Source organism: Schistocerca cancellata, chromosome 3 (genome assembly GCF_023864275.1).
Source record: "Schistocerca cancellata isolate TAMUIC-IGC-003103 chromosome 3, iqSchCanc2.1, whole genome shotgun sequence".
NCBI lineage: Eukaryota > Metazoa > Arthropoda > Insecta > Orthoptera > Acrididae > Schistocerca > Schistocerca cancellata.
Genome location: NC_064628.1, coordinates 212,389,890 through 212,404,846, shown reverse-complemented (window position 1 = coordinate 212,404,846; position 14,957 = coordinate 212,389,890). Strand labels below are relative to the sequence as shown.

At 36.1% G+C, this 14,957-nt stretch overlaps 1 protein-coding gene across 1 annotated transcript in view; it reads right to left on the bottom strand.

The window, feature by feature from the left end:
• Positions 1–14,957, bottom strand: part of LOC126174844 (calcium and integrin-binding family member 2-like) — a 67,973-nt gene that overhangs the window by 38,064 nt on the left and 14,952 nt on the right. Inside the window, exon 4 of the mRNA XM_049921230.1 lies at positions 2,489–2,598. Coding sequence (XP_049777187.1) covers positions 2,489–2,598 — 110 coding nt within the window. The remainder of the gene's footprint in view (positions 1–2,488; positions 2,599–14,957) is intronic.

Genomic DNA, 14,957 nt, shown 5'->3' with positions numbered 1-14,957 from the left:
CATATTTTTTATTGTGGCTAACATTTCCTTGTTATAATTATAAACTACAGAAGCAAACTGAAAAATATTTAAATTGATAGTGTTATTATAGTATCAAAAATTTTAACAAAGAAGAATACATGTATATATACATTTCTATAGGTGTGCAACTGTATTCATTGATGAGATATCAATGTATCACCCAAATGATCATATACGACATGTCATGTAATTGTGGTGTCACCGCCAGACACCACACTTGCTAGGTGGTAGCTTAAATCGGCCGCGGTCCATTAGTACATGTCGGACCCACGTGTCGCCACTGTCAGTACTTGCAGACCTAGCCCCACCACATGGCAGGTCTAGAAAGGCGTACTAGCACTCGCCCCAGTTGTACGACGACTTTGCTAGCGACTACACTGATGAAGCCTTTCTCTCATTTGCTGAGAGACAGAATAGCCTTCAGCTAAGTCCATGGCTATGACCTAGCAAGGCGCCATTAGCCTTACAGTGATTGTAATTAACCATATCTGGAGATAGACTCATTTGTATCGTCAATAGCGATGTACCACAAGGATGCATTAAAGTTAAGTATTCAAGGAGCTGCATACTTTTCTTATAGCATTAATTAGGTATCCTGTTCCTGACTTCACGCCAGCCGGCGTGTGTGTACGTGTGCCTTTCGGCTACCTCAAAGTGGCGTGGCTGTTTTGCTACGCCACAACAGTAATAATGAAGATTCTAATCTACTCTACTGAAATCATATTCTCCTTTAGCTTTGTGTTTCACTTTAGGAATGGATTAAAGGCACTGGACAACATTGGAGCTGTTGAATAATGCTTTGAAAAATTTTCTATAAGTAAAATAAACACATGTTGTGCAATAGAATCATGAAGATGCCAAGTGTCTTGGACACCCCATCACATTCAAAAACTGAATAAAATGAGTAGATACTGATTGTCACCAAATCAAAACACTATCGGACAGGTCAGCATTTTTGTTTTAATTTTTTAGGCTGTAAATTTCAGCCACAGGTAGTGCTGAATGGACATTGCTCCAGAGTTTTGGAATGAAATCCACAACAATTCACAATTCCACAAATAGTTTTAACATTGGTTTAAGGGAAAGATGCAAAACTAAAATCCAGCCTTACCAAAGAAAGCTTTTTGAAAAGACATGAAATAAAGGAAAAGCTCAATGATTTCAAGTGATCATGAAGAAATTGATGACTGCTGTCTGCAATTTCAATAGGGCAATGCTTCATGAGTTCACCATGACATATAGTCAATATTTCTATGCTATTTGCATGAAGCAATCAGAATAAAAAAAATGAAATGATTATATAGCATTATTAGCTGGGAGACTCTGTCTGGGATTGTTGGCTGCCTGGTGCAGCTCTTTCGACTTGGTGTCACTTTACTGACTTGCTAATCTTTGTGATGATCACTTGAAATAATTAGAGCCACACAAACAACCAGTCAGACAGTGAATAAAATCTCCATTCCAGGCAGGAATCAAAAAAGGACCTCATGATCTAAATGCAGAAATTCAAATCACTAGACCATGAGCTGCGGAGATCTCACTAAAATGCCTGGACTTAAGGTGAAACCATTAATGATAGTTATGCTGTTCACATTTCACTGCTTGTTCATGAATTTTTGGATGAACAAAAAATGTAAGAAAGGAAATAATATCTACTGTTGCGGAATTGCAACAAACATACTCTTTAGGTAATGCACTCCATGACTCCTTCCTATTTCTGGAGCTACACAGAACAATGGAAGGACAATGTGGCATTCACGTGGAAAAGACAAAGAATCAGTAAAGATCTAAACAAAATATTGCTTGTTCATGAATGATTGTGACACAGAAGTGCATCAAAGATTGAAAATATACTGTCACAAAAGTATTTTCTTTGATGAGTGCTATCCTGAAGTGGAGAAATTTAATATCAACGAACAAAGCTGGATTTTTACATAAAAATGAAAATTTTACGTATTTTTTGATCAGACTTTGTACATATCAGTAATCTGCTCATTATATGATAATGATAATGGAAAATTCTGTGTGGCATTCAAATAACAGGATGAGTGAAGACAACTATACACAGTGTTGAGGACACACTGGGCAGCAGACAGCCACATAAATTAGAAGTTTAACATGTTAACAAAATCTTCCTTCGGTTCTTGGTAGAACAAACACCAGTTTTCTTTTCATTTATTATAAGAATTTTAACATAGTACACTGCACATAGTTGCAGAGCCATCTCCACCCCCCCTCCCCCCCCCCCCCAACCACCACCCACCACCCCCTTGAACACACCTGTACAGGTATAATTTTTACCTTCTTGCTTACAACTATATGCCTATATACTACTCAAAGCTATTTAAATCTACTGTTCTGTTTACATACACCAAAATTCATTGAGTGCTTTCAGTTGATTGTGTTTGATGGGACTAAGAAATCACACATTCAGCACCTGATGTTAAGTAAATAAAAAAGTACTTACATTATTTGCTACAGTTTCCAAATCTCTGAATTCCAGAGTATTGATACCTGTTAATCTTCTTATGACATTGATAAGATCTGATTTCTTGAGGAAAGTGTCACCATCAAAGTCTGAAATGAACATTGGTGTGATTTAAAAACCAAAATATAAGGGACAATCAAAAAATTTCAGTTTGACAGCTATAATGGGACATCCTCCTCTAGCATTACTTTTTCTCAACCATAGTTGTCGATACCAGTAATATTTTTCATATTCTGGACAGGTCAATATTATCTCAGCTGCTTTTCTTAAATATTTCATATAATTTTATACAAAATATGTTATATTTCAAGCTAAAATTTATGAAAAGGAATTACTTTATTTTCAATGTTACAATAAGTAAGTACTAGCTCTGAAGGTACAGTTAAAGTTGTTCTTTTTAGGAACATTTGAAATTATGAATTATCTGGCACACTTAAAATTTATACCATTAATTATACAATCTAGTGTTGTTTACCATGTTTATTTCTGGATTCATTTATGAAATAATAATTGAAATTAACAGAAATTCATTTCTCAAGAAAAATTGTAAACCCTCTGGAATATGGTTATTACCCCAGAGTGAAGTAGTAGTAAGCATGCCTCTGAGGTGATTGGATGTATTTTTGTATTTTGGGTGAAAAATGTAATTTCAGCCTTGTTAATGTGAAAATTCAAAAGACTATGATATACTAAAATGTGAAAAAATATATTAACATAAAAACAAAAATTACTTAGATCAGTTCCATTAGGACATAAAATGTAAGAATTTCAGCTTCATGAATCAGATCACTAGACAAGAAGAACTGGAGACAACTCTACAAGAAAAGATAAAATAACTAAAAAAGTTTATTGAAATCTTACTCTTCTCAAATCTTTGGAAAAGACTTTGCTTATTGTAGACAATAGCTGGAATTAGGAAGGAAGTGGGAGATTACAAATGGGGACTCATCCAGGATTAATTGACTAATAATGAAGTTTTGTCTGTTGCAGAAAGTACTTTTTTTTTAATTTTTGAAATTTATATACAAATAAATTTTTGATCACATGGTGTAAAAAGTGATGATTTACTACCAATAATGATGGACTGGATAGAATGAAAGTGAAGAGGACTTTACAACTGCAACCATGGGCATCAAAATTTATGTACAAATAAATTTTTGATCACATGGTGTAAAAAGTGATGATTTACTACCAATAATGATGGACTGGATAGAATGAAAGTGAAGAGGACTTTACAACTGCAACCATGGGCATCAAAAGGAAAGATAAGTACAAACTATTTGTGAAGTTAATTTGTTTATGGACTCATGTGCTTGTTCACAAAATAAATAAGGATGAAAGCAAAAGTGTGGTAGAAATGAAAGCTGCAGTGAAAACGCAGTCTGTAAATAAACAGTAAAAACTGATATTTTGCAATTAATTTTAGCAAAACTAGAGGAAATGAAGACAGATAACAATAGCAAATTTAGGGCAGTTAATGATCAGTTAACTGAAATAAGAACTGAAAACAACAGCAAAATGGACAGAGCACAAGATCAGACAGATCAACTCATTAATTAAGTTTCAGAGTTAAAAAATGGGTTGTCAGCGGGGTTAAAAAGTGTGAATGAAAAACTTGATATTTTAGAAAATAAATTTATTGTTCTGGAAAATGAGTTTGTAGCTGAGTCAGTGAAACAATCAAAGAATGATGATGACATCAGAGTTGAACAGAAGGCCATAGTGGAAAAAAACCAACAAAATATTGTCAGTTTAAAACAAAAAATTTTAAATGTAGAAAAAACATGCAAACTAATGTAACTATTTTAGATCAAAAAATTTCAGCAGTTCAGAAAATTTGTATTCACAAAAATTTGTGTGTAAACAATGGTATTGTGTGGTCCAACATGCCTATCAAAAATTTTCCATCAGATAATTTACATCCAGTGGATTTTCTGCACCACTGTAGAGAGCTTTGTGTCACACATGAATGACAATCAAAAAATATAATTTGTTCAAAGATTTCTTGAAGGCAAAGCTTTGTCATGGGTAAACTTAAATTTAAGTCAGTTTTTTAAATAAATTTTGGTTGGAAGGTGAACAGGAGAGAATCAAAAACTGAATTTTTGAATTGTCCTAATTATAGGAATAGGGATGGCACTTTGAAAGAGTTTTGTAAGAACCAACATAAAAATTAGCACATCTTGACAAACCATTTGATGAAATGACCTTGACTGATGCACTCGACAGGAGATTACCAGAAAGGTTGCAGTGAGATTTAGTAAACAGACCTGACAATTGTCTTGAACAATTTTTACAATATGTTGACAAGCTGGATAGAGCAGTAGAAAGAAGCACGTACCGCAATAATAGGCATGATAGGAATCACAATGAAAGTAATCACAGAAACAAATATAATGGTAACTTCTATCCAGATCATAAGTCTGAATAAAGGTAGAAATTTTGAACATTAGCAGGATAGGAACAATGGGGACAACCACGGGCATTTTAATAGAAGAAACAATCATAGAAATAATTACTTGGGAAATGGCAGTTCACCTCAATGAATGTCCACAGTTTTGGGTGAGGAAACATAACAAGAACAGGACACCAAGTTACATTTGCAATTAGACAATAATAGCAGTGTTAATGATATGGTACATGTATCTGAAGTTGAACAGAAGGAATATCAGATTTCGCATTTACGTTTTGATCAAAAGTTTTGGGATATTATGTTTAATTATATTGATGTAGGTGCTAATCACAAACCGGAATGTGAGAGTAGTGAGAATTTTGATGCAGTATGTACTAATGATTTCTTCTCTTGGGCAGAAAACATATTATTCATGTATGGAAATCAGATGATGATTGTATTGGATCTGAACTAGGTGGTAGTTTTGTTGTAGATGTGAATGAGAACTGTGAAGTAACTGAGGTTGGTAAGTCTGAGACTGGCAGCTTATTGCAAATTAATGTAGGTGAAGTAACTTTGATGGAGATGTGACTTGGGTTGTCAGTGATGTCATTGATGAAGTAATTTTGGATGATGATGATGATGATGATGATGATTATCAGGTATTTGTGGAGTTTAAGAAAAATGAAGGTTCAGAATTAGTTGTAAATGATGTTGACAATACCGCTAAGGTAAGTGATGTATGTGGTGTCGTAAGTGAGGGTCATGGAGTACCAGTCCAGTCAAAACAGTTTTTATTTAATGTCATACAGAGTAAAGATCCAAACAGTAAAGGTGAGGTATCGGTCAGTCTGGAGAATAAAGGTGAAAACTTTTTGAAGTTTGTTTGGGACCAGATTGATGACAACATGGATAAATGCACATTCTGGAATAAGTTAGCTATGGTTAGTCGGAACTTGTATCCCAATTGGTGGAATTAAATGAAAGAGGTTCTAAGCAGGAAGTGCAATTTTGACAGCAATGTGTTTTGTATTCCTTCTGCAACAAGTGATGTTAGTTGTGCTATGGAATCTGTTCATTGTGTTCAATATTTACCCACAACATGAGTAATCCAGGTAATGTTATGATACCTATAAAGTTGATAAAACCTTGTGAAGACAGTGTGCATGGAGCGTTTGATGAAATTGAAGTGTCTGACAACAGAGAGGATGATTTAGATTTCAGGTGTCCTTACATTAAAATTAAGACAGATCAGTGGAAGGGATCTGTTTGATTGATACAGGTAGCCCAGTTAATGGTACATCTCAAAAATTTAGAGACAAGATCAATTATAGTAAGAATTTTGTGGAAATGCCCATTGTAGGTGTAAAGATACGAGGATCTACAGGTAAACAAAGCAGATTGGTAAAATCTGAGGTACTTTTAACTTTAAGTAGAGAAGACAAGATCGTTGAATATGAGTGCTCAGTGCTCCCTAGTCCAGAAGAAAATATACACTATATTTACAGGTTCATACAACTTTGTAATTGTTATGAAATAGATTTGTGCTTTAGAATTTGATATGTATATGTCATGTGACTGAATGAGTAGATCCTTTTACAGGTTTGAAATGGAACAATGCCATTAAATGTCTAGTAATAAGTTTCTTGTTTTAGAATGCTGACAGAAATAAAGACCATGTTCCAACCAAACAAACCTAAACCAAAACCAAGAAGATTTCCAAGAGTAAACAATAAATTTCTCCTGCAAAAGCAAGACAAAATCTGTCATATACTAAACACAAGAAAAACGGATAATTGGGAAGAAATTAAAGAAACAATGATAGAGTCAGTTAAAGAAATGGGACAGCCATGAAGAATACCAAAACACAGATGGTGGAACGAGCTGTGTGATGAAGCAATTGACAATCGACTAAAGGCATGGAAAAAATGGAACCGTAATAAGAAACATGAATACTGGGAAGAGTTTAAAGAAGAAAGGAAAAAGACAGCAAAAATCATCAGATCAGTGAAAAGAAAATATAACAAAGACAGATTAGAAGAAACGGATTCTGATTTCAATGGGAACAACACTAGAGACTTCTATAAGACTTTCAGAGAAGTTTTAACAGGATTCCAGTCACCAAGTTTACATTTTAAAGATAAAAATGGAAAAGTGGTTTTAAGCAATAAAGAGAACTGCCAAATCTTAGCTGAATACTTTGAAAATCTATTAAATTGTGAGGAGCCTAATGACAGGTTACAATTTCAAAAACCACGACATGAAAATCCACCGTCGGAACGACCTACAATAAAAGAAATAGAAAAGATTATCAAATCATTGAAGAATAACAAAGCACCAGGTGAGGATGGGATAGTGGCAGAAATGTGGAAACTATGGGGCTTATCCGCATGTCAGAAAATGCACAATGTAATTAAAGACATTTGGACAAAAGGAATCATACCCAGTGACTGGAGATTCAGTTACTCACAGCCCAAGTTATGAAGCAACACAACCTGGGTTGTGAGTAACTGAATCTCCTTTCCCTTCTTCCCTTTCTTTCCTCTCTCTCCTCCCCGATGAAGGAACATTTGTTCCGAAAGCTAGGAACATAAATTTTCGGTTCTGTTGTATGTGTATCTATCGGATGTACTGAGCTGAGGTAAGTACTGGCCAGCCCCTCTATCTCTTTGTTAGTATTTGTTTCACATCTTTATATGAGATTTTCCATTAATCATTTTGAAATGAATATCCATACAAGCAAAGATTAAACATTATAATTCAGTTTTAGGACACAAGCAACATATGGATCAGAGTGCCTAACATTGAATAAGAAAGGCGAGTTAAGAGAACTAGAAAAAAGAGAGAGAAAAATATTAAGAAAAATTCTAGGTTCTGAGAAAAACAAGGAAAATAGGTGGATTAAAAGGAGAAATGAAGACCTATACAAAAATACAGAAAAGATCACAGATACAATGAAGAAGAGACGGCTAAAATTTTATGGACATTTAAAAAGAATGGAAGAAACACGGATTACAAAGAAAATTTTTAATTACGTTAGTAAGCTGACAAACACTGTAGGATGGATAGAAGCAGTAGAGAAAGACGCCAACAAAATAGGTGTTATAGAAGAAATAATACGTGACAGGAATAACTTTAGGCTACGTATAGAAAACCCAAACTATGAAGAAGATGCGCCAAAACCTCGGCACAAGAGAGTGTGGACAGATGAGCAGAGACGAGCAGTTGGTGAGAAAATGAAGAAGTACTGGAAAGAACGGAAGAAAAAGAAACACCATAAGTCTTAAGTTGTATGTGGTCCATAGCTGTCTTTGTCTTTAAATATGTCTGCTTGTGTCTGTATATGTGTGGATGGATATGTGTGTGTGTGCGAGTGTATACCCGTCCTTTTTTCCCCCTAAGGTAAGTCTTTCCGCTCCCGGGACTGGAATGACTCCTTACCCTCTCCCTTAAAACCCACATCCTTTCGTCTTTCCCTCTCCTTCCGTCTTTCCTGATGAGACAACAGTTTGTTGCGAAAGCTTGAATTTTGTGTGTATGTTTGTGTTCGTTTGTGTGTCTGTCGACCTGCCAGCACTTTCATTTGGTAAGTCACATCATCTTTGTTTTTAGGTATATTTTTCCTTTGTGGAATGTTTCCTTCTATTATAACCATATCATATATATATATATATATATATATATATATATATATATATATATATATATATATATATATATATATATATATAATTATTATTACTGTGTACCCTGCAGAGAACAATTAAATTTAATTGTCATGAACTCTTTTGGGAGAAGTCATGGTGTTGTGGTAAACTGAGTGAAAACTCATTTTATTCATGTATACTGTAAATATTAGGAATAGTATCTTAGAGTTTCATATGTGCAAACCAAACCCATATATATGTTAAACACAGAATTCTTATGTCAGTACATTGTGGATTATGGTACATATCTCATTTTGTAGGCATTTGTTGAATGCTGCATCAGTACAGTCCAACTTGTCTTGCTTCTGTAGATAATTTCTTCTAATCTGCTAATTGCTAAGTAAATGTTACTTTGAGACATCTTTAGTATATCTGTGAATATTACCGTACTAGTTCTTTTTTCCATTGCATTTAGCACTGTTTATTAACGTACTATATATGTGAACACTTTTTAATCCCTTTTGATGTGAACCCTGTATACTTATTTTTTCAAAATAGATAGGCAAAACATATGCTGAGTGATGTGAGGGAGGTACTGAACAACATACTTAGTACACAAAACAATGTTTCAAGATTTGATGTGAATGCTAGATAGGAAGTAACCTATGTGTTGGAGCATGTGATGAGAAAGCTAGGGAGAAAACTGAAAGATGTTGATGGGTCTGCTCCCATTTTCCTGTATGGCTGCACCCTTGCTGGTCCAGTCAACTTACAAGAGATCATAGGTGCTGGGTAATGCACTCAAGCATCCGTCAACTACATCAGTCTTGTGACTGAAATTTGTAAATTGTTAGCTAAGAAATTATCTTGTATGAAGAATTTGTGGAACTATTTAGAAAAGTAGTCACTGTTATGGACAGTGTTATTCCACATAAATATGTGTTTTTTCAAGTAGAGCATTGAACTTCCCAGTGCATTATGTAACTTTAAATAATGCTGTGGAAGGTTGATGTTCTATGACTGTTGATTTGTTATGTTCAACACAGAAATGTGAAATCTTGGAAAAAGTTCAAGAGTACATTATATGAAGCATGTTGTAAATAATTATCAGAATCTGATAAATTTAGGTACTGTTAGGTTAGTAGTCATCTCATTTTTTCATCAATTGTAAATGATTCTTCTAGACTCCTATTTACACAGGTTAGTTTGTGTGAACAGTTAGCAAATGGTGTGGGAGACATTTATGATTGTGATCATACATTGAGTATAGACTGATAACAAGAAGAATACATTTCTGATTTCACACACTGATTTTGGTCCTCAAGCTACTTGATTATGTTATCATTCAAAGCTATTTATGACTCTGATTACCTTGTGACAAAGCAAGCTGGGATATGTTTACATCCCCTCTTGTTTTGCCATCTGCCTCCTTAAAATTAAATTTTTCATGTCTGACTAATTGTGATTAACATACATGACTAGAATCTGGATTTTCATGAAAGAGAAAGGTTGGCCCTCAGTTTTAAAGGATATAACACCAGATCTAATTGTGTGCTTAGTTTTATCTATGTAATGGATTTTCTAATTTATTCTGACTATTACTAGTTAGTATCTTTCATTATAGGGTGAAATCAGTAATTTTTAACTTATAAACAAATACAAATTCTGTGCTAATTATAAACATTTGGGAGACAAAACAATAGCATTCTTTGGATCTATTCAAAAACATGTTAGCAAAGCCAGCCCTTAATTAAATCCAAAATAATTAACAGTTTTGTCAAAAGTATTGTTTGCTTAATGATATCTGTTAATTTTATCATTTAAACAAATAATTCAGCCTAATTCTTGTAGTAGACAAAACTGTTAAAAAGACATAATTTTTCGATGAATTCAGTTAATTGAATGAGTTATGTTTTATTAATTGTAATTTCTGTTACTTTAACTTCAAACAATGTGTAGTTTCAGTATCTGTTATTGTGTGGATATACAAAGGCCCAATTTTTGAGCCCACAACAGTCAGTCCACAGCTGAGTACCGGTCGTGAGTCGTGCTTTGGTAGCTCAGATTGTAGAGCACTTGCCCGCGAAAGGCAAAGGTCCCGAGTTCGAGTCTCGGTCGGGCACACAGTTTTAATCTGCCAGGAAGTTTCATATCAGTGCACACTCTGCTGCAGAGTGAAAATCTCATTCTGGAAACATCCCCCAGGCTGTGGCTAAGCCATGTCTCCGCAGTGTCCTTTCTTTCAGGAGTGCTAGTTCTGCAAGGTTCGCAGGAGAGCTTCTGTAAAGTTTGGAAGGTAGGAGACGAGGTACTGGCAGAAGTAAAGCTGTGAGTACCGGTCGTGAGTCGTGCTTCGGTAGCTCAGATGGTAGAGCACTTGCCTGCGAAAGGCAAAGGTCCCGAGTTCGAGTCTCGGTCGGGCACACAGTTTTAATCTGCCAGGAAGTTTCATATCAGCGCACACTCCGCTGCAGAGTCAAAATCTCATTCTGGAATGACAGTGTCTGTTCAATTTATTTGGAAGACTGTGAAATGTGTGGTTAGGTTTTTACTGCTCATAAATATTCAACAGTAAACTATTGTAGCAGTATGTGGATGTTTGCCTGCAGCCTATTAATGAGGCTTATCGAAAGTTAAACAATAGTGCAGTGCCCATATAACTGTGTATTATTGGTGGGTTGTGAACAACAAAAGTAAAGAACTGTGAAATGCAAACGTGCACCTGTCAGCTACATCATTTATAGTAGCCAGTGTTGAACTTCTACCCCCATTTTTCAGCCAGTATAGCAATACAGTACGTCAACACCAAGGGCAAGCAATGATGAAATAAAGAAGGTGAACATCACAACTTGTATTTATCCTGAGTACTGCATTACTGTATCTTAGTGGAACTTGAAATGTGTGCAAACTCATGCTTAATTCCTGGGTATCCCTGGTCATCATGACTGTGAGTGTGTACTCACGGAGAGTGCACAACTATTGATTGAGGCTAGATACTTCCTCTAATTATTCTTTACATATGATTGAACTTATTTGTGTATGATTATGAATGTGATTCATTTTATTGTGTTGAAACGCTTCTGCCGGTGTTTACCCATTGTATTTTGGATTCCTGGATCGGTCCCCACATTGTAAGCATAGGGTCTAATATTTTATCATTATTTTCTCCTTGCATGAGCCAACATATCCTTATCTATTGTGGTTTATGTGACAAATTGATTTTGTGCTATACTCCTACTCATGATTGAGTATATTCTTCTAGTCTGTACCCATTGTCGTGATTTTTTTGTGTTGGCTCACTCATTATACACTTAGGATTTGAATTTTTTTTCTTCTATTTTCATGATTTTGAAGTTGTGACTTTATAGACATAAACCTGCAATCTGTAATTCTAGTAATTTGCATTGCCTCTGCACTTATCTCTATAGGTTAGTGTTGTAAAGTTGTAGTTTCGACTTTGTATCATTTGGCTTGAGACAGAATGTTCCACAGATCTGAGAATCTGAATGCCATGTCCTCACACATTTATAGATTGTGACTTGTATACTAGATATTTTTCGTCCAATGTATACTTCTATACATCTATATTCTATCTTTTGGAATCCTTTGTACCCCATTTGGCAAACCTTATATTTATGAAAAGGAATTAATTTATTTTAAATGTTACAATCGACAAGTACTAGCTCTGAATATACAGTTAAAATTGTGTTTTTTTAAAGAAATATTTGAAATTACAAATTATTTGGCACACTTAAAATTTATATCATTAATTACACAATCTAGTATTGTTTACCATGTTTATTTCTGGATTCATTTATGAAATAATAATTGAAATTAATAGAAATTTATTAGTCAAGGAAAATTGTAAACCCTTTGGAATATGGTTATTACCCCAGAGTAAAGTTGTAGTAAGTATGCCTCTGAGATGATCAGATGTATTTTTGTGTTTTTGGTGAACAGTGTAATTTTGGGTCTGTTCATGTGTAATTCAAAAGACTGTATGATATACTAAATGCTACAAAATATACTAAGTAAAAACAAAAATTCTGCAGCAACAATCTTCAAAATTATTTAGATCAGTTCAGCTATGAGGACCAAAAATGTAACAATTTCAGCTTCATGAATCAGATCCTTGGACAAGAAGAACTCGAGCCAACTCTACAAGAAAAAATAAGTAAACTAAAAAGTTTATTGTAATCTTACTCCTCCCCAATCTTCAGAAAAGACTTTGCTTATTTTAGACAATAGCAGGAATTAGGAAGGAGGGGGAGATTACAAGGCCTGAAAGACCAGAGTCAGTATGCCAATCAGGCAAAATTGCCATGGACATTGAGGCAATCATCCGACTGATGCACCAGGTTGGAAATATCCAGTGGTAAATCACTGTGTCCTGCTGCAAGAAGAAGTTCTAGGTACATGCTGCACATCCTCCTCCAACAGCGATCATCAAACCTTAAAGGTTTTGTCTAAGGAACTAAAGGCATGGTAATTGCATGGGGAGAGATCAGGACTATAAGGTAGGTGCTTAAGTGTCTCCCACTTGAGTTGATGCAACTACTGCATTACGACATTTGCAGTAAGGGGATGTATGTTATTGTAAAGCACCAGCAACCCTTGGCACACCATTCCACAATGGTGGTTTTCGACAGACATACTATCCATACACATCCTTCATTCTCCGATGGATATCTAGCAGAGCTTGTCCTTCAGAGCCAAGAAGAGAACAGCACATTGGTCCTGTTTGGACACATTTTGTAATAACATCACCATATTTCACTTTTGCACAATTACCACATGGATGTCAGGAAGATACAAATACCACACCAGCCCCTTGCCTGCATGCTGGTGCCTTATACCGGAATCAGAGTCATGTTTCGTTAGACATACGGGCTGATTTTTTCCACAGTGTACAAACTCTAACAATTGATCGATGAGAGGATACAGAACAAAAAAGGTCTAATGAACTGGTGGTGCATGGTTTTCTTGCCAGAGACCATATATTCAGTCATATGTTGTTACAGAGACTTCAGTCTAATATGCACTCTACCATGCAGCCACAGTTACAGTATGTGTTGAAAATGGTTTCCATGTGCCTCAACGCATGTGTGTATGTGCTGTAGCATGTTCCATTTCCAATGTTGAATTTGGCCAGGCTGCATCCGAACAGTTTCAAAGGCAGCATGAATATGCTGCTCCAGTGTTTCCACATCTGGAATGGGCTCTGCACACATGATACTTTTGAGATGGCCCCGTAACCAGAAATTACACAGGTAGAGATCTGGTGAATTGGGAGGCCATGCAACTGGAGCCCCTTGTCCAATCCATTATGAGGGAAGACATGATTGAGATGTGTCCAGACATTAATGGTGAAGGGTACTGGAGCACCATTATGTAGCCACTACATAAGCCTTTGAATCATCAGTGACATTTATTCAAACAGAGGCGGCAAAGTCACCTGCATAAAATGATGATAGTTCTGGTTAGGCAGCATGGAAGGAAGACTGGTCCCAAAATACAGTCCCAGTTATCCCAGCACACACATTCTGACTGCACCAATCCTGATAATTCGCTGTTCCCATACCATGGGGGTTCTGCATGCTCTCTGACAGATGACTGTTATGGAAGTTGAAGATACCACTCCGTGTAAAGGTGGCCTCATCTGTGAATGGGATGGATGACACAAATCCCAGAATCGTGGTTGCCTGGTGAAGAAATCTGTGATAAAACTGCTCCTGATGTGGAAAGTCTGTCACTATTAAGCCCTGTACATGCTGTAAGTGGTAAGGTTGTTAACTATTGTCATGGAGAATGTTCCACACAGTCGGCTGACTTTACCCTATACTGGTGGGTCAGCTGCCCAGTACTGACATGGTGGTCACCTTCCGCAGTGTGAAATACATTTTCCTCCAAATCTGGTGGCCAAACATTTCAGGTATGTCCTTCATGATTTCCTGCTTCCTTAAATAACCTGTCCGAGACAAACAGTGAAACATTGTTGCAAACATGGAATGTTTTGGTTGTTGTTGTTGGCAAGGATAGGTCTCCTAAAACAACCTTGCTGCCCGCTGCCTGTTACCATCTGGCTTTCTGTAAGTAAACACCTTGTCGGCAAGCTCTCGATTCGAATATGGAACCATTGGGTACAATGCTACATCACATCCACTGCAAGGTGAGTTAGGAATAGACGTGAATTGGACATGGCATTACCAGTTACTATGACAGGAGAGGGCACTAGAGCACAACGTATGAGGAACATGAGGAAACCATGCATACTGTAACTGTGTCTGCATGGTACAGTGCGTATTAGTCCGCCCCAGTAGCTGAGTGGTCAGCGTGACGGATTGCCGTCCTCCGGGCCCGGGTTCGATTCCCGGCTGGGTCGGAGATTTTCTCCGCTCAGGGACTGGGT